Below are 25,956 nucleotides of genomic sequence, written 5' to 3'. Positions count from 1 at the left end.
AATGTTTTCAGGTTGTTTTTATTTGCATCTTGTTGAATTTATGTTTCTGTTTTGAGAAACTTTACATTGATGTTAATTGTTTAATTAGTGGGTAAAATTTAAATGAAAATGAAGAAAACGTAAATACAAGAATATGTCTAAATGTCTTTACAGGTTGAAACTTATAGTCACTGTATTTAAATGTTGTCCTAAAGCTTATATATTTTAGTATCAGTGCAAAAGATCTGTGTTGTATTATACATTATGGTGTCACCCAATATTGTAAGCTGTATAAACAAAATTAGCATTGCTGTAGTATTCTGTCTTAAAGTTTCAAACAGGAACCAAAGAAACATATGAGTGAAACACATTCCTACTTATATTTTCATGAATTTCAAAAATGATGATAGTTAAATTTTAAACTTTAACATGGTAACAATTAATACAATATAGAATGTTCCTTTAGATCTATTGAATAAACGAAAGCTTCTGAAATTAAAATTGCAATTTCTTGTGAACCTACTCTAAAGGTTCAAAACTTAAATTGAGCTATATACATTTTTTTCTCACTAGTTGCAAAAACAGGTAGGAGTTGTATGAATTGAAATGTAAATTTGAAATATCAATACTTTCATTTAAAGATGTAGTTATGCAAATATAAATTGTACTTATAAATATACTGTGGATTCTTATCATATATTTCATTGGTCGATCCAAGGGGAGAGGGAGGGGGGGTTCTGGGGGTTGGAACCCCATTTGTCCTGGGTTGGGACACACACCCCTTTTAAAATGGCTGGATCTGTTCTGGGGGTTGGAACCCCATTCGTCCTGGGTTGGGACACACCCCCCTTTTAAAATGGCTGGATCTGCCCCTGTATTTTCAGTTGGCATATATTAAGAAATTGTACAAATTCCATGGAAATTGAATTTTTGTTCATTGAACATACAGTAAATTCATAAGTTATTGCAAGCATTTATTATTGCAATTTTGATAAAATCAACAAAAATTTGTGAATAATTATTGCAATTGCAGTAAAAAGCTGCATGCAGATATCAGATATCACAGTAGGTATTTTTATTATTGCAATGCTCACGCAGTTGCATTATTCACATTTTAAAAACCTTGCAATAATTTCTGAATTAATAAAAAATAGGAATGGATTCACAGTACATTATATTACAATTGTTTAAGAATGTGTCTATATACTACTGTTAACCGAAGTTTGCATTAAAACATGTATAATGTACAGTTAAACAAAAATCAATTAATATTTTGAAATGCATACATGAATATGTTTTGATTTGATAGAAATGTCCTATGCAATTGTTATTAATACAAAAAATGTGGAATTGTCATTTTCATTTTGATAAAAATTTTACCAATAATACTTTCCATTAAAAGGGAAACTAACAAATGCATTAAGAAACTTAAAAATATGTTGTCACTACCAAGAGTTGTTCCTGAGATTGAAAAAATAAATCCAGGTAAAGCCGGAGAATCAATTAAAATCAGCTGGCTCTGCTTGTGCTATACTTGTATATACATGCTTTGTCTTTAATGTCACAATTGTTGAAGGTATAAAACTGGCATCATATTTTAAAAAGCACATTTTTCTTCAATAATTTTACTGTGCTTTGGTAGAAGTAGAGAGGTAGACAGTAATATCAGATGTTAATTTAATGATCAGTACCAAAACGATGAAAATAATGTGTTATTGTTTTGACTTTCAGTAAAGTAATGTGCAGTTTTCAGGTTAATACTTTAAATCCTTTAATTGAAGATAAGTTTGAAATTGCCTCTATACATAATTTATGTATTTGTTTGTCATTCCAAACTGCATTGAAGACCTGTTGGTGACCTTCTACTGTTGTCTGTTCTATGGTTGGATTGTTGTCTCTTTGACTCATTTCCCATTTCCATTCTCAATTTTTAACCTTGCCATCCATTTTGCAAAAAAAATGTTTCACATGCCTTTGGACGTTCTTCAGAAATATTTAGCTGCATTGGTAAATTGATGTCAGGTTATTAGCCCATTGCTTGTGATGTTATAGAAGTTTGATTTTTTGGAGTGGTGACAGTGCGAGAGAATTCAATAAAATTTCAATATTAGCAATCCTGCATGAATTAAGTATATAAATACTGCATATTATGAAAAATCTATCTTTTAAACTTATTATTTATAAACTATAGTTTATGCATGAAGTTTTGTGTGCAGATATGTATATGTTCCATTATTGTTCAATTAATACTTTTAGAGAAGATAGCTCATTCAGTTCCAAAATGTTCAATAAATAATGTGATTTAATTTTTAATTTTTATATGATAAGCATATATGTGTTTTTAAATGATTTGATGACACAAATTTCTTTTTGAATGATAGAATGTACAATGTAGAGATTTAGACTAACAAATTTATAATCTTCATAAATCATTTTGTTCTTGAAATATACTATTTACATATGCTGAAAACAGACTATTATTGAGCTGCAGAAACAGTACTTTTTCTCCAGTATGAAGTTTTCTACAAAGAAAAAAAAAATATCTCAATTTTGTAATCATAGTGTCACATGTTTATTTGTAAAAATTTCATTGGTTGAATTTTAGATACGAAAAATACATCTTCAGGTAAGTGGCCTTATTGCACGAGCATGTGCATAGAATAATATGTGCTTACGTCTGCTAAAATTAAACTGTCGTCTGCTCAGAAAATTTCCTTCATTGAGATTAGTATGTCTTGTGTATAAGGTCTACTATGTTGAATGTGGATAGGAATGACTATGTAATATATTTGCATGTTGTTTGTGAATGGATTCTTTGGAGTGTCAAAATAATGTTTAAAACTAACAAGGAAGGAAAAGTTAAATATGGTTTATTAGCTTTGTTGTATTTTAAAACTATTTGCATGAAGTTGTATGGAACCTTTGTACACTCAAAGTCCCTTTTTAGGACAAAAAACAGAAACACTTTGAACTTATGATTCTTAAATTCTTATATTTTTTGGAAAGATTTTCCTATTCACATAAAAGAAAAAAAATGTGATTTTTTTTATGGACTTAATTTGAGTTTATTTTTATACCTTCTATGATACCAAAATGCCATAGTTTTGTGTTTTACATTACTTTTTTACAAACCAAACATAAACTACATCTTCTCCAATGGTTGGCTGGGGTATAGGAGTTTCACCTGTTTTCTCTCTCACTGCAGTAAGACAAATGCTGGGGATAATCTATTCTGTTGTCTGTAATGTAAAAATTCTTAACCTTACCTGGGTCTGGTTGTTCAAAAGGCAGGAAAAAGTTATCCACTGGATAAATTCTGTATTCACTGGATAACTTTTGTCCACTGGACAAATTCGGTTGTTCAAAAGTTGTCCAGTGGATAAAATAGCTTAACCATGGACAAATTACATGAAGGTTTCATCTAATGACATATTTTGAGAGGGAGATAAAAAAAGAACCATTGCAGCAATTCTTTAAGGGGTCAGTTTGGGACCTATTAATATTACAAAGCAATGTTAACTGTTAAATGTTTTTTCAAGTTCAAGTTTTCCATCCTGGTAGAATCTCTTTACAAAACCTATGTCAATGAGTTCAATTAAATATTTTTTGTCCTGAATACTCATAAACTATTTGTCTCTGGACATTAAGCAACAATCAATCAACTGAATGTTTTATAAGTTTTCAAGGCAAAGAATCCACACATGACAATATTTCTCAAACTCTTTTTCCATCTTAGTCATCTTTTTGCTTCTCTGGTGATTAGCGTAACCATGAGTTCTCTTGGTCTCTTTGAAGTAATTCCATTTTTTTATTTAAGAAACTATTAACCACAGAAATATTAATAATTTCTAAGTTTAAATGTTTTAATAGAAGTGATTCTTTTATTAACCCTTTTATCTAACTTTGCCAAAAAATGTTAAATTTGCTTAATACAAAAATGTTAAATTTACACAGTTTGATCCAGGTAACATTCAATAAAATTACCTGCACAACACCATAGTAATTTCAAACCCAACAACTAGTCACTTTCTAAAAAGCTGATGTTACAATCTTAAAAGATTTACGTCAGACAGAACGACTTAGTCTTTAATTCTTGATTTCTTTTGTTAGCTACACTTTTTTCACTTTTTGCTTTGCCACCAATTTTAGTTATTTAATTATAAACTTTGTCAGTTCAAACAAAAGTTGTTTTCTTCTAGCTTTGCAAAATAATCTTTTATTTTAACTTCATCTGTGTACGATTTTATCAGTTGCATTTTTTTCATCTTTAGCATACAATTGTAAGTTTAACAATGAGAGAACTTCTTTAAATTTCAGTTCTGTCAAACTAATTAAGATTTTATATTTATATCATCATCTTTGATAACACCATATAGAAATAAACAAGATTATGTATTTGAAGCTTACGTTATTTATCTTTACATATTATTTTATCCGGAACATATTTTATTATATTTAAAATGGATTTTATAACTTAAACAATTATTATGCAGTATACTGCTAGTGCCTTTTGGGGACTTCTTAATATTTCAAATGAATTGTTTTGATGAAACGAAAATTTGAGAGCTGTAGTTGTTACCTAATGTTAGTATAAGATAGGTATATACTTTTCTACATGATGTAAGTTTTAGGTCCAGGTTTGGTAAAATCATACACCTCTATTTAAACCTTGCATACAGAAGTCTTTAAAGGTATTTTTAGACTTGATATAAACACATTCTTATTTTCAACATTAAAATAGGTTTTAAGGCCTTTTCAAACTAACTGTGAGCTAGTTTTCGACCTACTAAATTTAACACAGCAGGGCTAAGTACATCCTAATCAACTGAGCATAACCCATTTCAAACCTTGTAAGATGTCATTATAAAGATGCGTGAAATATTTGCAGCTGGATATTGAAAAAAATAATATTCCATCAATCATTATCATGTATAGAATTATAAAAAAAAATATATTTGAATTTTGTGCATCAGATATTGTATCCAAATGTGTAATCTTTCGAAATTGAAAACAGAACGTTGATATAAACATTTTTCGGTGAAGCATGTTGCAAGTCGTATAAACAGAATGAAAAAGATTAGCATGTTTATTTTGGTATCTTGTTATGCATGGTTTTTGTGTTCAAAAATAATGTTTTCTTTTTAGATTATATAGATTATTTACTCTTCTTTTTTTGTGGATTTTTTTAATAATTTTATTAATTTGTTTTTAACCAATAACTAAAATTTTAATTTGAACATTTTTATAACAATATTTTTCATTTAAGTTTTATATTTGAAATTTTAATCTAATTTTTGGTTTTACCACAAATATTGGTTCATTTATTTATTTTTTTCCAAATAAAGATAACTTAAACCAATTTCTTTTTTATTTAACTTAAAAATTATAACCAGAATTATTAATTATGATTTAATTTTGAATGTTTGTTTTGGCATGGTTATTTTATGTTGTGATGTTTTATTTCATTATTGCCTGTTGTCTTCAATAGAATTTAGCAGCCTTGTGCAGAGTAAGTTAAACTTTACTTTTGTAGAAACTTGACCAAAAAAAAAGCTCTATACCCACTGATCAGTCAAAAACATCATTTTATGTATACACAATGTTTAAAAATACCATTGAAATTTCATTGTCTAGTCATGATGACCTTTAGTAATATGATGAATTTTCAATGGTATTTTTAAACAGAGAGTAAAATCATTGTATTGCCATGCACTTCTTCAAAGCTTTAGTTTACATGTATTTCATTTGTCCTGCAAGTGGACTGATGCTGTCCTTAAAAACTATGGAGAACACATGCACTTGTTTTTTGTTGTAAACAGTTTCTTTCACATTCATAGCAAATAACATTTGACTCTGAAAAAAATATTTTTTGCAAGAGTAGGCTTTCATCTTACTTTTAAAAGGCAGTTTTATGTTTATTTGAAGAGGCTAAGTAAGAGTGCATTTTTCTGAAGTTCTGCTTTCAGTTTTTACAATTTTAATAACATAGTCTGTTCTTGCAGATGTCATTAAAGTAGTCTGCGGACTTCTTAATAGATAAACTCATCATAGATACCAGGATTAAAGTGATATAATGTTAAAATGTTTAGGAGGTAAATCTCTAGTCACAGAGATACCAAATAAATGAAATCAGTTATGCATTTGTAAATGGCATTATCAGCAATGGTTTCTAAGCACTCATATGAACTTGAAGTTAAATGATCAGTGTAGCTAAGATGCTTAGAATATGCTTAAGAAAATGGTTGAAGCAAACGCATGTGACTTTAAGATTTATGCCCCTTAACTTATGCAATTCCATTTAGATATTTTTACATACTCAAGAGTAATTTGAAAAGGGTATGATGATTTGTGTATGTTTATGTCTTTAGCTGGTAGACTGCAAGGTAGGACCTGGATTTGTCATGCCTCCATACACACAGATTTTCCAGCTCCACACTCCTTCCCCTCATTGTTACTCCATGAAAAAGTTGTTGTCAACTATGAAATATTTCCTCCTTCAAATATATTTAAGAATAATTTTCGATTGTTGTATTTATTTGTATTTACATTTCATTACTTTTTGTTCCAGACTGCAGTTGTACTAACTTTTTTTTACTATTACGAAATCAGTGTATCATATATATATTTTTTTATAATTTATTCAAAGAAAGCTTGAGACTAAAACTATGCATACTTTAAAGAATCTGTATACACAGGTTCTTCGTCCTTTGTTATTCTTCAGTCGTTTTCTTTGTAACAGATGTAACTTTATCTCAAGGGATGTTTAACTTATGATTTGACGCCAAGGAGCAAAACATATCAATGGAAAATATATATTCCATTAGGGATACATGTACTGTAAAAGCAGAAATTTTTGTGGAGGATTTAATTTCATTTATTTGGTGGAAAGAATATATCCACGAAATTAAAAAACCCACGAAAATCTAACCTACATATAATATCACTTCTATTTACTGGAAACCACGAAATCTTATAGAGACAAAACAACGAAATTTTATCCCCACACAAAATTAATGTTTCTACAGTAACTGGTTGGTAATCAATGAACTTTTGTACAACTCCAGAACTGTAACATATAAAAAAAAAATCACATATTATTCATATCTTTATAAACAGTGTACCTCATATTAACGAGAATTGTACTACACAGATTATTATTTCACATTTACACAGTGATGTTATATACCTGTATTTACAATCAGAGAAATTTTAACTTTGTAATATTTTGGAGATATGGTATGATTTGCCGAAAAGACAAATATCCCGAGTCTAGTTGATGTGGTATGATTTCCAAATTAGACTTTTATCTACCAGAGATCAAGTGATGTGGATGTAAATAGGTCACCATAAGGCTTTACATACTTTTACATGTACTTGTTTCTGGAGAATGTGTATTGATAGCTTGCTGTCACAGTGAGTAACGGTTGCACAATATTTTCAGATAACCTAATTTTCAGTTTGTGGTCAATTGATTTGAGTGTAGACATTGTGATTTGGATGAAAACATGTCTCATTGGAACTCATACATCATCTTCTTATGTCTACATATACATATTAGTTTTCTCGTTTGAATTGTTTTACATTGTCTTATCGGGGCCTTTTATAGCTGACTTTGTGGTATGGGCTTTGCTCATTGTTGAAGGCCGTACGGTGATAGTTGGTAATGTCTGTGTCATTTTGGTCTTTTGTGGATAGTTGTCTCATTGGCAATCATACCACATCTTCTTTTTTATATATGTTATTATACATACCCCTGGTCTGAAAAAGGGGTTATACTGGTTTAAACCTGTTAATCTGTCTGAAATTTCCATGAATTTTTTTATCACATTTTTCTCAGACACTACAAATAAGAGTATCATGAAATCTTCATGACTGCATTTTTATCCCTCACTCCCGGGGCATACATTTTTACCTTTGTGATGTGTTTTTTTGCAACCATTGCTAATCTACTTCCTGTTTACTGAATACTTATAGTTGGAGTATCATAAAAGAATTATAGCTCCAAGTTCAACATAATTGTTCCTTTCTACAGAGTGGTGCTGTTATTCAATAGATTTGTTCACATTTGTCAAGGGATACATGTTCAATTTTAAAATGATTAAGTTAAAGAATTTTCATTGAGAGAAAAATGTTTGAGAATTTTATTAAATGCCCTGATCAAAATAATGCCTTTTTAAAACAGAATTTATCAACTATTAGTCCGACTTGTGACTATAATTAAGACTAGTGTTATTACGAACTACAGATTAACTTACAGCAAGTTGTGGACATGATTTGGATATCGTTTGTTATTATTTTTTGTACCACATGTATTCATAAAGTATTTAAATCATTTGAAATATTGAAGTCTTTCTAATCAAATTTCTAATACATGTATATAATTTGTGTGATTACAGATGTTGACAGCGTGTTACTGAGGATGACTATTATTGGAGTATTGTTATCATTCAGACAGCTCGCACAGGAAGCTCTCATAGATGTGAGTATGATAAGAAAAAAATTACATGAAATTAATCAAATATAATTAGTAGGTTCTTTGGTCTTCATTGACAGTTTTTTCATTGTCAATCATATATTATCTCCTTGTTTTTATTTAAGGAATGACTGTAATATTTTTTCTGTCCATGAAGAAATAACATAAAAAATTTGGTGCACACTGAATAACGCGTGTAGCGTTTTTTGTGTTATTTCAAAAAAGACAGAAAACATTTCTTATAATTTAATCCTAAATTCCATTTTAAACTGTAGAAAAATTAAATTTTTAGTCAATCTGTTATATATTTTATAGGTCCTGGAAGACAGAATTCCATTCCTAATGGCATCAGTCAAAGACTTACAACATTTTGTGCCAAGTACCAAAGATCTGAAGGTAAATATTAGAATGATAAAACTGTTCATATGCTTTCAATTATGCATTATAGTATTGTAATGTAGAAAGATAACTGATAGGGATTTACCAGTAAATAAAGTTGCAGGGAAGTTGTTAGGGGATATTGAAAAAGTAAAATCACAAAAATACAGAAATTTCGAGGAAAAATCAAAACAGAAAGTCTTTAGTCAAATGGCAAAATCAAAAGCTCAAACACGTCATATGAATGCCATTAACACTCTAAAATTGAAAAATTTGCAAGTTAGTCAGTTTGAATATTTTTTAAAAACAAATTCTGAATATGTTGTTGAAAAAGCCATACCTATATGTTCCAGTGTTCTCCTGAAGATCGTGATATTTGAAATGATTTTATATTGGAATGTGCTTTTTCAAATATCATGATACTATTTGAAAATACTTGGGAAAACACTTTCAATGCTTCCTAGGATAGCTCATAACACCCACCAAACATGGACCAAAAAATTTAACGACCATCTTAGCAAGTGAACCATTATAGTATTTAAAAATATAACATCGTATACACGAGAATGTTTTTAAACAAGATTTAATCATTTGTGCATGTTATTACATAATAGACAACCAGCCTGAGCATGGCTACACTAGCTCTTTAATATTGAGATATAATCAATTTTGTGAGACAATGTCCCAGGATAATTATATATTACATTGGTATGGGAATATTGAAGTTTTTCGTGGGTATTCACACATGTAATTGTTCTTGAATACAGTATTTCACAAATTTACCCATGCCTAGTGAGGTAAAATGAATCAAAATAATTATAGTATGAAAATGTACTAAAAAGGAGTATTTGATTATTTAGATGAAAACTGTCGTAAATAAGGTATGCTTTTACAAAGGGGTATATTTTGGCTTTTTGTTTGATGACACTGATTTTTAGGCATACAGTAATAACTGAATATATTTTGCCCAGCATCCTATATATTAATTATTAACTGAGGCCTATTTTAACTAAATAATAGCATTACAATATATTCTGACAAAAAGCCATTCATATTGAGCGATATTTTACTAAATGAACAAAATGCATGTTCTTATATTAATTGATAGTAGAATATAAGGTTCTGAAATCAATTAGCAATAACAGATATGCATTTTGTATATATATATTTAAAAAAGTCTTGCTTTAAAGTTATAAAAACTGTATGGAAATAATATCAATAAATTGTTAATTATTTACAATTACCCTTAATATTAACAAAAACATTTTATTATAATTAAATAATTCCATATATGGAGTTCTAATGATGCAAAGCTTACATAACAGTATACACCTCATTAAGTTGGTTTTTAACATCATGATGATGGAAATCATGAAATTCTGTAAGGTTATAGAAGAGACTTGCAAAGGTAAATCTGTCATTTACAGTTTTCAAAACTTGTTGTAAAAACTCATTGGAAATTGACTTTTTTAAAATTCCCCAAAAAAGTAGCTGTTTATATACTTATATAATAGTGTCACTCCTGAGTCTCATGTAGTCCAAACGTGTGTCTGGCTTATTAAATTATAATCCTGGTACCTTTGATAACTATTTACCTTGACAGAGCTGAAAATCTCAGATTTACCTTTTTATGTCTCTGAGTATAAGACCACTTTTGGTAGCAGATCAGAAATGCAGTGACAACACAATGAATTAGCCATTTTAGAATTTAAGGAATTATGGGTAATTTTATTTTTTGTATGCCAAGTGGAAATAAAAAATGCATGTACCGGTACTGGTCAAATATTCATATTGCTTACCATGTTTTTAACCAATAAACACTTTGGTATAAACTGTTGAGAATATTACCCATAATGCTTAGGTTCTAATCTGGCAAATTGTCGTTTTGGAAGAATAAGAAATACAAATTTACTCTGGGTTTTGTTAACTTTGTGAAGAAGCACTTTTCACTTTAGCAGACAACACCTGGTAGTATGTTGCAATCTTTCCTTTATCCAAAGTTGTAATTTGTAATCATTACATTATTCAGCATTCGTCAATGAAACAACAGGTTTGTTAGTGTGTTTATATGTTTGTTAGCCAGAATATGTATCTATTCTATTTTGCATTTTAACATAGTGCTGGATCTACAATTTTTAAATGTGTGCTGCATTTTTTCCCCCTCTATTTGTATTGTGTACTTGTACAGTTTTCCTGTTTTGCATGATTTTAAAATAATTAAAACAAATTCTTCATTATTGAAAGTATTTTCCCAATAGATAATCAGAAATTTTCATGCATGTAGATTCTTGGGGTAGGATGACATGTATTCATTTTGAAATTTGAAAGTAATAACATTTACAAAGGAAAGTCAAAAAGTGATTAAATTTGCTGTCCATGTGTGTGTAAGTGGGTGACCAATTGATACTGTGGAAGGGAGGTTTAAGGGGATGCAGATGAAAACTTAAATTATGTCTTCCAAATATTCAATACTGTTCCTTTGCTTTAGACTTGTTAAAGTGAATGTACAGATAGTCATAAATAAAAATGATATATCCCTTCTTTTGATTAAATTTTAAGAAATAATTAATTGGTGAAAAATATTTGCAGTTTATTTCTTTTATTTTATAAGTACACATGTTTTTTTAGGTTACTATTGAACAATTTTCTTAGTCTTTAGAATGAGTTAATTCTTTATGAGCTTTTATTTCTGCTGTACTGTACATCTGTTTTTCTTAAGCTCAAAATCTCAACAAGTTCATTAGTTACTGTGTAGAAAAAATAGTCAGTCTATTTGGTTTACTCTTATGTCTTTATTTGGAGTCAGAAAAAGAAATTTTTCTTGTTAGATATTTTTAGATAGAAAAACAAATTTATTTGAGTAGCAAATAAGACAAATTTGTAGAATATGAAATGATAGGTCCATGCATATGAATCATAGTTGATGTTGGGTATACATCAACAAGACACCAACTCAAGGACAAAGGTACCCATATACAGCACATGTCAAAATATTTACCTGAATAAAAAGTTGAAGAACAATAATCATCTATTGAAATCATTTTCAAACTTTTTTGTATGAATCAAATTAACCCACAATGATTAACATATAATACCATTGTGTTTGTGTTTCAATTTTGTTTGTACAATGTATTTTTATTGTGTATTGATGTTCATAACATAATTGCTTTTCTGTACATATGCTTTTTATATATCATATTTTAATTCTTTGTTATGTGCTGTTAATCACAAAAACATTTGTATAATGTAATAAAATAACAAACGACTTGAATAACCATTCTAATTTGAATGATATATTCAAACTAACTTATTTGGTTGTATTTATAACAGTAACCTTTATCTCATCTGTCTAAAGCAAAATTGCTGAGATTGTCATATATTAGCTCAAGTTTGTTAAATTTTGTCCCAAATTTCGATAGTATTTTTCAACTGCAGTGTAGCTATATAAGAGTATCTGAGTAATCAAGAAATTCTAGTTTCTTCATTTAAAATTTAAGTTACAATTGACGTTTAATTCTACACATTTGCTAGAAACTAAATGTTGCAGGTATTTAAAAACATAACTTTGAAAATAACTTCACTTGCAGAAAAGAATTTCATTTAGAAAATACAATTCATACAATTTTTTCTACCACAGTTACACATATCACAAAAATTTTAACATGCATTTTATTTTTCTATGATTGTGCCCATTTTGTAATTTGTCAGTTAATAAATATTCTTAAATAACCTTTAGTTTTAAGGTGACTTAAGGTCTATTATTTTGAAACTAAAGTAGTGGAAAAGATTTTCTATGAGACAGATACTGTACTATTGAAAGCCTTCTTTAATTTATAGTAATCTATTCTATATTTAAACAGGTGGTAAATGAGATGTCGTCTGCGTCAGGTTTATCATGTGATGTAGATCCAACCCTGATTAATGCACTGAGACAACAGAAGAGTGGTGAGTTGACTTACTACTGTCAGAAGTCGAACAAATAAAATCATTAAATTAAAACCTGTGAACCAATGCCTGATTAATAGACGACTTTCAAATTTGTGCATTTTCCCATATATATCTCATGTCACAATGCTTATGGTATTACTTGTCATAATTGATCACTTTATTGAAAAAGCATTAAGCTTTGCAGTGTATGTTTTTAACAATGGGCAACTGTTTAGTATTTAAAACATTTCACTAAGTCAGAAGAATTTGTGTCAACCATGTCTACCTCAGAAAATATATAACACAATGCAAGTAGATCCCTTGTTTAATAAGATGTTAGGTTATTATATTTTATTTTTTATTTACAGAACGACGAGAGAATGAATATGAAGTGGCCTGTTTATTGATGGTCTTTGTAGCTGTAGCCATTCCCAAGCTGGCCAGACAAGACTCATCTGTATATAAAGCATCACTGGAAGGTAGTGTTTGTGCTATACAATATTTGCTAGTCTAAATTTCAATGTAGGGGATTTATAAATTATCTGGCAGCCGAAGAACACAGGTATTTCGTAGTGCATTTCCTTTAGACAATGAATTGAAATTAAAAAAATCGAATCAGCTCTATCTCAAAAAGATTTTTACATTGTAGTGTACTACTATTGGGACAAATAATATCAAAATTATAGAAACTTCTATCAGCTTTAACTCAAAATATTGACAATTCTGGGTTAAGGGGATCTAAAGTTCAGTTTGAAAGATTCAGATGTACTAATTTTTTACCTTTTTTAACTCGACCAAATCACTACTTAATATAAAGCACCCAAATTTTTTACCATGTAATTTCACCCCCTTACTTAATATTTCATGCATTAAATATTAAGAATATAAATTGGAAAAGTGAATAAAAAAAATGCAACTTATACACTGTTCACACTAGAGACTATATTCGTAGACTACGAAAACCAAAGGATGATAACTGTGTCCTTAGACCAAGTGAATTCAATGTGTTACAAGAAGTATAAAACACCATCAAAAGTTATTTAAAGTTAGAAAGAGGGAGGCCATTTAAGGACCTTAATGAATCTACTCCTTTATTTGAGAAGAATATAGAAAAATATTAAGTTTTGTATTTTTTTCAGGGAATGTGAATAATTGTCACTGCTTGGCTTTAGCTGTTAACCAGTTGGCTGGTGCCCTGTTCTCTATTCATGGACCAGGTGATGTTCACGACCGGTTACAGGAATTCTTAGCTGTAAGTCTTTACTTATTCAGAAAAGTAGGTTTTGAATACCAATTTTAGTTTTCCAAATTTTACTGGAAGCTATTGATGTTATTTGCCATGCATAGGTTAGATGAAAGTGGTAAGATGGCAACACAAAAGATGAACAGCATGTTCAATGGTTTTATACTCAGTAAAACATGTCAACAAGCACTGATGATGTCACAATGTTTTGTGCACATAAATGGGTTAGAAATCTGAGGCACCAGGCAAATTTTATAGTAGTTGAATAGAGTTTATCTAAAATAGTCCTTGTGGTAACTGGATGTTGTTGCCTTTTATAGCTAATAAACTAGTTCATTGTTTTCATTTTATAATGTATAGGTTTTTAATTTTCAACTAGAACATGGGTTACTACTATTTTTTTTATTCATTTAATCATGCATACTTTTTCATCTTTTCAGCTGGCATCTTCTAGTTTATTAAGACTTGGTCAAGAAAATGATAAAGAAGCTGTAAAGAATAGAGAATCTGTCTATATATTACTTGATAAGGTATGGTAGAGAAAATGAATAAAAATTTAAGATATTAAAAAAGATGTGCATTTGCACTCACACCACATCTTCCTATATCCAGTGTTCTCCCCAGGCCGTTTAAGCGTCGCGGTACCGCGACGCTATAATTTTTCACCGTGATGCTATAATAATTCCAGCGACGCTATAATTATTTTGAAGATGCTATTTTACTTGTCCTCAATTTTGAACTTTCATCTATTATCGATTATGATCATAAAAATTATATCACCTTTAATTGTAATCCCTTTAAGTCGGACACTAAAGGCAATTAAGAGATTAAATAGCCAGGTGTTAATTACCCTCAGGGTGATAACTGTTTGGATGCGAATATCCCAAGCTGACACTTGTGACATAACTAATACCACGTGTCTGCAATCACCAATTTCGACATGGAAAAATGCAATCACAAAACAATTCCAAATCTACGTTTTGTATTACGAAATTTCAAAGATTGAAACAATTTTTTTTTTTTTAAAAAAGGTCGTTTATTTGTGCAACTCTCCAAAAAATATTTTCTTTCTCTTCCGCCTCCGGTAATAAGAGAGGGAGAATTTTGGTTTTGAGCTAAAATAAGTTTTATACTTCTTTAAAAAGTTATCATTATTGGCTTAAGTTTATGTTTAATCCATTTAATGCATTAAAAGCGTCTTATTCATTCTCCATCTCTTGGCAAACAATGTTTATTCTCGGACTCATTTTCGTAATTTTTTCTACGGCCGCCATTGCACATTTTTGTGTTAACTATGGATCGGAACCGGACCAGATATGACAAAAATCCGCATTTTCACGATAATGACAACAGATGGACAGTAGACAGAAAAAATAAATCAATAGATAAAACTACGCATTAACAGACTATTTGTTAGATAACTTTGTTAAAAATACATATCATTTTGATGTAAAGATTAGAAACAACTGGGACTAATTCATTGAGTGCCATGAAACAATGAATTTCATAAACATGATAAAAAAAGTTTTTAAATTGATTTTTTTTTTGCTACTTTTGCTGCTTTATCTTTACTTAATATAATATAAAAATAGTTAATTTTGTGTACTAGATATTTAGTTTTGTATATATACAGGTTGCACTATAATGAACCATTCATTCATTTGACTTATTGTTGGGTAACTGAAACCACATATTTATTTTTATTTGGCACAAGAGGAAAACAATAATTCTGTAACTATAAATGAATAAAGAAAACATAAACTGAACACAACTGATTTTGTGGTTATAATATAATTGTATTCTCAGTTATGAATTGAACAATATAAACTAAAACATAAAAAGGAAATAGAGCATTAACGCGAAGCGACAAATGACATTAAAAAAAAAATACAGTTAATTTTTTTACGCAAAATGTGATGCTATCCAAAATTTCTGGGGAGAACACTGCTATATCTATGTGGTATGATTGTCAGTATGACAACTTTTTACTAGAGACCAAATTACATAGAAAGTAGAAGCTATAGGTTACTATGAATTTTAACAGTTAGTAAAACTCATACTGCATAGAAAGCTATAAAATTCTCCTGAAAATAAAAAGCAAAACACAAATCAAATGAATACTAATTGCCTGATATATATATTAAACTATAAATGAAAATCAAATATGATAAATAACAACCAATGAATTACAGGCTCCTGACACTAAGACCTATGTATAAAAGCGACATCAGTAAAAAAGATATTTGTTCTCATTATCAAATATTTTTCATGAAAGAGATATTTTTAAATGTCAAAAAAACTGCATGGTCTTGTGGTATCTACCTAGACTTACTGGAGTAGTATCCTGATATAATCTTTGTTAGTAAAGCTGAAGACAAAGATATAAGTATTTACTACACAAGGATTATCAGGACAGAAGCTCATATATCAGGATAGTTGTAAAGTTATTGATGCATGCAAAACACAATTCCAGATTTACAATAGCCAAAAATAAAACTGAGAAAATTTCTTACTCTAAAAAAATTTGACAAACTGAGATCAGATTGAAGGAGTTATTTTTATATCACAACAGAGCCGATTTCAAAAAATATATAAAACCTAAATCAGATGATGTTTATTTTTTAAAATGTTTTTTATGCAGAATTGTTTTTTTTTTAAATATTATAACTATATTTTCCAGATTGTCACAGAATCTCCATTTTTAACCATGGATCTGTTAGAGTCTTGTTTTCCTTATGCACTTCTGAGGAATGCTTACCACTCTGTGTATAAAGCTTCAGCTGCTGACGTATAAATAGACAGAAAATACACATTGTTTAGTGTGTTGTGTCATAGAGGAATCTTCATATATTCACATTGGAAAATAATACAGAACTTTGAGCAAGATCTGCAAGAGGCACATTTTGAATTTTGAAATAAATTCTAAAACAATTAAATTTAAGAAGATAAATGATCATTATTTTATTGCAGATAGTTTTATCTTCTATAAATTTCAATACATTTTATTAATGTTTAGCGATCATTATTATTAATTTATGATAAATGTTGTTGAATTTTTAAAAAAGAAGTCGTTCAAAATAGAAACATAAATTGTATGTCTGTCATAGTCCATGTATTTATCCCTGCTTAATAGGACAACCAAACACTATGTAGGAAACGAGTATTATTTATGTAAATTTGTAAATAGGTAAATTATGCATCATAATAAAAAGTCTGTTTTGTGTTCTTGCCATGACTTTGCAGATGACTTGCATACTCATTATATAATGATGACAGCTTATAATTACTTCAAAATATTTATAAGAAACTTTGCCATTTATTTCATTTCCTTTGAAGTTGACAAATTTGAGTAATTTAAGTTATTTCCATTTCACTAATTTTTACTCTTTCCCCAAAAATAGACAAAAACAAGATTTTAATTTTATATTGACTTGCAAGGACAGCTAAGTTTCACCATGATTGGTAAATTCTGTTATGATACAATTTGTCCTCTTTAACATATACAGAATGAAAGAAGGTAAAAAAACCAGATCTGAATTATTTTAATAAAACAACTTTTGCTAGTATTTTCTCTTAGGGTTTTGTGTCAGAATTCACAGGTTTATGTTACAACCATGTCTATATAAAATTTCATGCAGGAAAACCATTAAATTTGTTAGTATCTAGACTTAAATATAAGAAAACTTTGTAAATAATCAATAATCAAGTAATGTAAAAGGGGAAATTTTTCTGGAGGAGTTTATGTTTGCTGATTTCATTTTTGAAAAAAAATGTGAAAATATCCCATGGGAGAAATATTATCTTCAAAGAAATTAAAATAAGAATCAGGGACAGGAAACTAGTGTAAATAGAAACCTTGCAATCATGTTTGTCTCAGAAATCACAAAATTAAACACCTCAAAATTATCCATTTAATATTTTCATCTGATTAATACATGTATATATAACTATATTGGTGCATTACACTGTCAAAATTTTGTGCAATGTGTTCGTTTATAAAGACATTTTAATGTGAGAAAAGTTGTAAATTATGTGCATATTAGATAATATAAATGTATATTATTATTTTATACAAAGTGGTAAAATACAAGCATATATATAGATGTATATGAGTTTTAGGTCTTATGGCATCTCCTTGCAATGTTTTTTATAGGTAAATGATCCTCTTAAGGTTTATGACCCCTTCTATAGCCATGTGAATTACAAAATTTTCAAACTGCAATAGTATCAAAACAGCAAAGATAATGAATAATAGAGATTGGCCATTTTGTAGTTTTGTACATATACCAAGGGGAAACTTCATGCAAAGCTTTATTATGCACCACCTAAGATAGAAGATAGGCATTATGTTTTCTGGTCTGTGCGTCTGTTTGTTTGTTTGTTTGTTCTTCCATCTGTCTGTCCCGATTTAGGTTAAAGTTTTTGGTCAAGGTAGTTTTTAATGAAGTTGAAGTCCAATCAACTTGAAACTTCTTACACATGTTCCCTATCATATGATCTTTCTGATTTTAATGCCAAATTAGAGTTTTCATCCCAATGTTCAGTGATAATGGACGTCATTCTAAACTCTGAATTATACTCAAGAAACAAAAATTAAAAAAATGATACAAGACTTACAAAGGCCAGAGGCTCCTGACTTTGGGACAGGCACAAAAATGTGGCGGGGTTAAACATTTTTTTGAGATCTCAACTCTCCCCCTATACCTCTAGCCTGAATGTAGAAAAAAACGCACAACAACCCCTTGTTCCTAAACTGTTGGGATCATAACTCTCAAAATCAACCCCAACCTTCCTTTTATTATTTCAAACCTTGTGTTTAAATTTCATAGAGATCCATTCACTTAAACTAAAGTTATTGTCCTCAAACTAAGTGTCTTTGGACGACGCTGATGTTGGATAACGACGACAACGAGGTACCAATATACGACAGCAATTTTATTTGGGGCTGGGTCTTAGTCCAAGGCTGAGGTCATAAGAGGAAACGGTCCAACCGCTGTGAAGTCAAAGTTAGGTTTCTTTCTTTCCGGTCCAGTAAGGGTCATGAGGGATAACTCATTGATGGGTACTAGCATTTTTAATATTCTGGTTTCTCATAAAACGGAGGAGCATGATATAAAAACCTCTCTAAACACAACACACAGAAGTACTCAATCTAGACGATTAGCAAGTGCCAAGGTCCGGAAGAAGAAACGGAAGCGTACGAATAACCAAACATAGAGGAACATGACGAGGAACACGAACAATTTTAAAAGGGACTTTCGTAGTTAATTCAAATGTTTCATGTATGTGAACACGACCTTAGTTAATCGATATTCAATTTAGTTAATTCGTCAAATAGAGACTTTTTCAATTTGATTTATTTTCAAATATGGACAGTAATGTGAAATTTATGATAATATGCACTTTTTGCGGCCCCCAGTATGTCGAGATTATTGTGGGATAACAACATTCCTAAGTTTGTACATTACCATTGGCGACCTTGGCGACTTCAGTGACTCGCCGTGGGCTCTTTGAGTTGTTATTAAATGTAATGACTGAACAGACGTGTTTGTTTATTTGAGCGAAAATATCATACTTTTAACCTCCACAGGATCATTCAGCTTAAGTTTGGTTTGAATATGCTCTGTAGTTTTAGAGAAGATGATGTTTGACATAGTTTACACCAGACAGACGATGGACCCCAAGTGATGGCAAAATCAGATAAAAAAAGCTAAAATTTAACATTGAGCAATGAACTATTAAAACAAGGTCAAGGTCAAATAAAATAAACCAGACTGATCGACATGTACATAGTAAAATATTTTCGTGCACCTATTGCATACGGTATTGAAACAACAGACCAAAACACAATAAAATGCTTTAGTCAGTGCAGCCTTTGGACACAATAATCAATCTTGATACTGATTGAATTTGGATTGTGATCATATTTTTGACATATAGGTTTCTGATACAGAATAAATGTGGTCAAAGATCAAGTGCCCCCAAACTCACAATACCAGGCTTACCTTTGTAGTATGGAACCCTGTAGTAAAATTTTAAGAGATCCATACACTTAAACACAAGTGTCTGGAAAGTTACAATAACAATGCTTGTTTAGGCCCCTTTTTATCCATAATTCTTGCATGTTTGGGTCAATTACCAGCTTTCCCTTAGTGATATGGAGACTTATGTCAGAGAGTTTCATACACTTCCACATAACTTATTGTCTTGAAACCACAAACATGCATTTAATGTCCCTTGTAAAATTTCATAGAGAACCATTTACTAAAACTAAAGTTATTTTTCAGAAACCAAATTTGTCTTCGGAAGAAAAACACAGAAGACATCGACACCTTACCATTATACGAACCCAAAAAAATGTTTGCGGTCATATAAAAACTTATCTTAAAGTACTGATCCATGAAAATGAGGTCAAGGTCAGATGGACATGTACACCTTACAATCATTTCATACACCAAATATAGAATTCCTAGTGTTAACAGTATAAGAAACAAGAATGTGTCCATGGTACATGGACGGATGCCCCACTCACACTGTCATTTTCCATGTTCAGTGGACCTTGAAATTGGGGTCAAAATTTTAATTTGGCATTTAAATTTAAGAAAGATTATATCATGGGGAACATGTGTACTAAGTTTCAGGTTGATTGGACTCAACTTCATCAAAAACTACCTTGACCAAAAACTTTTAACTTGAAGCAGAAGGACAAACAGACGGACCGACAGACAGATGGACGGACGTACAGACCAGAAAACATAATGCCCCTCTACTATCGTAGGTGGGGCATAAAAATAGACCAAAACACAAAAACTTAATCATAACCAACAAACCCTAACTAGAGGCTCTCAAGAGCCTGTGTCGCTCACCTTGGTCTATGTGCATATTAACAATGGACACATAAATTCATGACAAAATGGTGTTTTGGTGATGTGATGTGTTTGTATATCTTTCTTTACTGAACAATCTTGTTGCTATAATTATCTCTATCTATAATGAACTTGGCCCAGTAATTACAGTGGAAAATATTTCCTAAAAATTTACAAAAATTTATGAAAATTGTTAACAATTGACTATAAAGGGCAATAACTCCTTAAGGGGTCAATTGACAATTTTGGTCATTTTGACTTATTGGTAGATCTTATTTTGCTGAACATAATTGCATTTTACAGTTTATCTCTATCTATAATAATATTTAAGATAATAACCAAAATCTGCAAAATTTCCTTAAAATTACTAATTCGGGGGCTGCAACCCAACAACAGGTTGTCTGATTTGTTTGTAAATTTCAGGGCAGATAGATCTTCTCCTGATAAACAATTTTATCCCATGTTAGATTTGCTCTAAATACTTTGGTTTCAGAGTTATAAGCCAAAATCTACATTTCACCTCTTATGTTCTATTTTTAGCCATGGCGGCCATCTTGGTTGGTTGGCGGGGTCACACCACACATTTTTAAAACTAGATACCCCAATGTTGATTGTGGCCACGTTTGGTTAAATTTGGCCCAGTAGTTTCAGAGGAGAAGATTTTTGTAAAAGATTACTAAGATTTACGAAAAATGGTTAAAAATTGACTATAAAGGGCAATAACTCCTATATGGTTCAACTGACCATTTCGGTCATGTTGACTTATTTGTAAATCTTACTATGCTGAACATTATTGCTGTTTACAGTTTATCTCTATCTATAATAATATTCAAGATAATAACCATATAACGGCAAAATTTCCTTCAAATTGCCAATTCAGGGGCAGCAACCCAACAACTGGTTGTCCGATTCGTCTGAAAATTTCAGGGCAGATAGATCTTGACTTAATAAACAATTTTACCCCTGTCAGATTTGCTCTAAATGCTTCGGTTTCAGAGTTATAAGCCAAAAACTGCATTTGACCCCTATGTTCTATTTTTAGCCATGGCGGCCATCTTGGTTGGTTGGCCGGGTAACCGAACACATTTTTAAAACTAGATACCCCAATGATGATTGTGACCAAGTTTGGTTAAATTTGGCCCAGTAGTTTCGGAGGAGAAGACTTTTGTAAAAGTGATGAGAAAAGCTCACTTGGCCCTTCCGGCCAGGTGAGCTAAAAAGTCAGGTTGATTCAATCTGTTAATTTAGCTCCTGTATTTATCATGTCAGTAACACATGATATTTAATTTTGCTCACTGAAATTGAAGTGATCAGTGTGTTGGAAAAAAAGATTTTAGAATATTTAGGAACTTTACTTCAAAAAACTGTCAAAGATACTAGACAAAATCTATAAAAAAAATCCATCGAAAATATAACTTAAAGGTGTCGAAAATTAATGCAAAGAATGAATACAGTAGCTTTGTTACTCTAATAATACCAGTTGTTGATAGCATTTTTCCTGATTAGTGTGTAGGGTTGATGACATATTTCACATTATTCATCTAATTGCAATAAAATTCATTTGTAAATTTATTCAATAAAAGATTTTGATGAATGTTTATCTAAAATTAACCCATATTGTTCAAATACTTATATTGTCTAGTTTGTCCTAGACCGTATGAGTACACTCATATGGTCCGGCCGTATGCATATGGTCCAAATACTCATATGGCCTGGAACAGATAATATGCAAGAACATGATCCCTATTAACAGGACGGATTGTGCTTGATTTTCATATGATGTAAACATAATCTTTCAATCAGTTTAATTCAGGTCTGAAACTGGCTATTAGTCTTTGTTAATTAGTGAGCATTGTCATTTCGCTTAGTTTCTTTTGTTGCCTTTTTTTTTTTTTTTTTTTTTACATCAGACTTCTTTTAAACTACGTACTGCTGTGTGTTTGTTTATTTTACATTGGCTAGATTTATAGGGGAGGTTTGAGATCTCACAAAACATGGAGGGTTGGGATCCCTCTAACATGTTTAACCCTGCAACATTCTATATGTATGTGCCTGTCCCAAGTCAGGAGCCTGTAATTCAGTGGTCGTTGGGTTTTTGTTTGTTGATGTGTTGCATATTTTTTGTATATAAATTAGGCTGTTAGTTTTCTCATTTGAATTGTTTTACATTAATTTTGTCATTTCCGGGACTTTGATAGCTGACAATGCAGTATGGGCTTTGCTCATTGTTGAAGGCCGTATGGTGACCTATACTTGTTAAAATTACTGACATTTGGCCTCTTGAGAGTTGTCTAGTTGGTAATCATACTGCATCTTCTTATTCATATTAACCCCGCCACATTATTGCGTCTGTCCCAAGTAAGGAGTTCTGGTGTTAGTCTTGTAGTTTATTATCCATTTTTGTTCATTTATATGTTTTGGAGTGTCATGACCATTTTCATTTTTATTCAGGGGTCAGCTGAAATCCTAGGTTCAGGATTTTCTCACTGTGTTGAAAACCAATTGGTTGTTGTGATTTGACACATTCTCCATTTCCATTCTCAATTTTATGATAAACAAAAAAGGAATTTTTAAAAGAAATAAATTTTATATTAGTCTATAATTATGGATAGTGGCCATATTTGCAGAGCCACATAGATCAAGGCGAGCATCAACTGCTCTTCAGAGTACTTAACATAACTTTTTCACAAGTCACAAAATAATTTCTTAACAAATATCATGGGTTACACATTATTGGTACAAAACATTGATATAAAAATATATAACTGAGTGTTAAGGTTTTATTTACACTATATACATATATTCATAAAAATTAAATTAGACAAATATGTCATAATTCTATGCTTCTGTACATTGTAATCGAAAATTAATCATTCTCTTTAAAGAAATACAACTGATGGAGAATTTTTTCATATTATCATACATATATATACATATATTATATACATAAAATTGAGAATGGAAATGGGGAATGTGTCAAAGAGACAACAACCCGACCAAATTAAAAACAACAGCAGAGGGTCACCAACAGGTCTTCAATGTAGCGAGAAATTCCCGCACCCGGAGGCGTCCTTCAGATGGCCCCTAAACAAATATATACTAGTCCAGTGATAATGAACGCCATACTAATTTCCAAATTGTACACAAGAAACTAAAATTAAAATAATACAAGACTAACAAAGGCCAGAGGCTCCTGACTTGGGACAGGCGCAAAAATGCGGCGGGGTTAAACATGTTTGTGAGATCTCAACCCTCCCCCTATACCTCTAACCAATGTAGTAAAGTAAACGCATAACAATACGCACATTAAAATTAAGTTCAAGAGAAATCCGAGTCTGATGTCAGAAGATGTAACCAAAGAAAATAAACAAAATGACAATATAGATACAATGCAATTGATCACTGGTTGACAAGAATCCCCTGGGTACAAATAAAAGTTTCTGTCTTCTGAAACATCTGGCACATCGTTTACTTTTCTGTTGTCTTCTATAAATGTAAAGTTGACGGTAGTTTTCATTTCTATTGTACCAACAGTTGGATCTAGCTTGGGAGGAAACATCCCTGAAATAAATCAGGTCACACATGTTTTATAAATATTAAAATATTAATAAGTAGAATAAATCTATCAAAATAACATCTTAGTTTACAATATTCACAAGATTTTATGTCTTTCAGATTTCATTATTTATATTCATAAGTTGTCATGCATTCCTGTTTTATATATCTAAATGGACGAATTTTTTTCTATTATCTATGAAACATAAAAATTCTAAATGATTTGTTTTGATTAACATTATTAAGTGCTTTAACTTCACATTCAACATTGTACCACGTTTGGACAAGGCAATTTTCCATTTTTGTATGAGATGATGCATTTTACAGAATGATGACAAATAAGGAAACTAACTTTACGGTTATTATGTAATGGGTTTTAAAAATGTTTCGTTCCGCAAAATTATCTGCGTAAATGACATTTCAAGGTCAGTAATCATTGATTTATCGATTTTTAGATACGTTAATTGAAAGTTTTATTTTTTCACAACAGAAAGTTTTTTTTTTCAGTTTTGTTAGTGTTTAATGCATTTCGTTTTTATAAAAATAAGAATATTTTATTTATTTTTAGGGATAATGTTTTTGTTATGGCATGTCATGCATGTGGTCGGCGGGAATAAAAAAGCGTGAAAAGTCAATTTTATTTTTATTCTTTAAATCGACAAAATCGTGTCGGCAGATCCGTAAACCAACAAATTAAAAAAAATCCTGGCCTAATTGAAGATAAAAAACATCATTATTAGAATGACAATAATATGCAGATTTGCGAACAATATTTTTTAACAGTGTATGTATTTAATATAGAAAGTAATTATAGCAATTTAAGTAATGAGGAAAAGTTATTACTTATGTTTCGTGATGACAGAGTTTGCTATTTTATGGCCAAAATCTGCCATGAAGTACTTTTTAAGAGAAAGTGTATTTTATACTCAAATGCGTATATAATGTTGGGTTTTTTTTTTTTTTTTTGTATAATTGTTTTTCAATATTATATTTTTTTTAAGCTAAGATATATTGATTTATTTTATATGTGTAATATAAATGTATTCTAATGGGTGTTTTACAGTCTCTCATAACTCTTTTTAGAGTGGCTCTGTAATGATATTGCTATATCATCTGGTCAATGTTTACGTTTATAGAGACTCCGCCTATCTTATCTTGATTGACAATAGAACAGTTACACGTGCTAAAAGTTCATTGACTTTATCTATATATAACACACTGGGGTTTTATAACATGTGCAGTTCTATATCATGTAGTCTTATAATAAACATGTATTAATTATATGGATTAATTCAATTGGCCTCTCACGATGGTAACACAACAGGCTCTTTTATAAATTGATCTGTTAATAGTATATTGTGTTTTAAATCAAATGTTAGACTCTAATAATCTTTTTTTTGGGGTTAAAATATAGTGAGTATAGAATTAAAGTAAATTTATAGGAGAACTGTTTCATGGCATAAATTCAATAGTGTTTGTCTAAAATCATTGTCAAATTATAACTGTATGCATAAATTTTTTAATTAAATAAAGAT

At 30.2% G+C, this 25,956-nt stretch overlaps 1 protein-coding gene across 16 annotated transcripts in view; it reads left to right on the top strand.

Moving 5' to 3' along the window:
• The window catches only part of LOC139482203 (nck-associated protein 1-like), a 65,417-nt gene extending 47,310 nt beyond the window's left edge, over window positions 1-18,107 (top strand). For 4 of the 16 annotated variants that reach the window (XM_071265909.1, XM_071265917.1, XM_071265916.1 and 1 more), the window contains 8 exons: window positions 2,585-2,605; window positions 8,376-8,458; window positions 8,768-8,848; window positions 12,691-12,775; window positions 13,126-13,236; window positions 13,897-14,009; window positions 14,441-14,530; window positions 16,681-18,107. In XM_071265909.1, coding sequence (XP_071122010.1) covers window positions 2,585-2,605; window positions 8,376-8,458; window positions 8,768-8,848; window positions 12,691-12,775; window positions 13,126-13,236; window positions 13,897-14,009; window positions 14,441-14,530; window positions 16,681-16,794 — 698 coding nt within the window. In that variant the 3' untranslated portion in view covers window positions 16,795-18,107. Of the gene's footprint in view, window positions 1-2,584; window positions 2,627-5,467; window positions 5,489-8,375; window positions 8,459-8,767; window positions 8,849-9,690; window positions 9,712-10,859; window positions 10,881-12,690; window positions 12,776-13,125; window positions 13,237-13,896; window positions 14,010-14,440; window positions 14,531-16,680 lie in introns of all 16 variants that reach the window. The other 12 variants (XM_071265919.1, XM_071265918.1, XM_071265914.1 and 9 more) reach the window with 6 other exon arrangements.
• The last annotated feature ends 7,849 nt before the right edge of the window (window positions 18,108-25,956 follow it).

The sequence above is a fragment of the Mytilus edulis genome, chromosome 7, assembly GCF_963676685.1.
Source record: "Mytilus edulis chromosome 7, xbMytEdul2.2, whole genome shotgun sequence".
NCBI lineage: Eukaryota > Metazoa > Mollusca > Bivalvia > Mytilida > Mytilidae > Mytilus > Mytilus edulis.
Note: the sequence above shows the minus strand (reverse complement) of the source record. Positions and strands in the feature narration are given on the sequence as shown.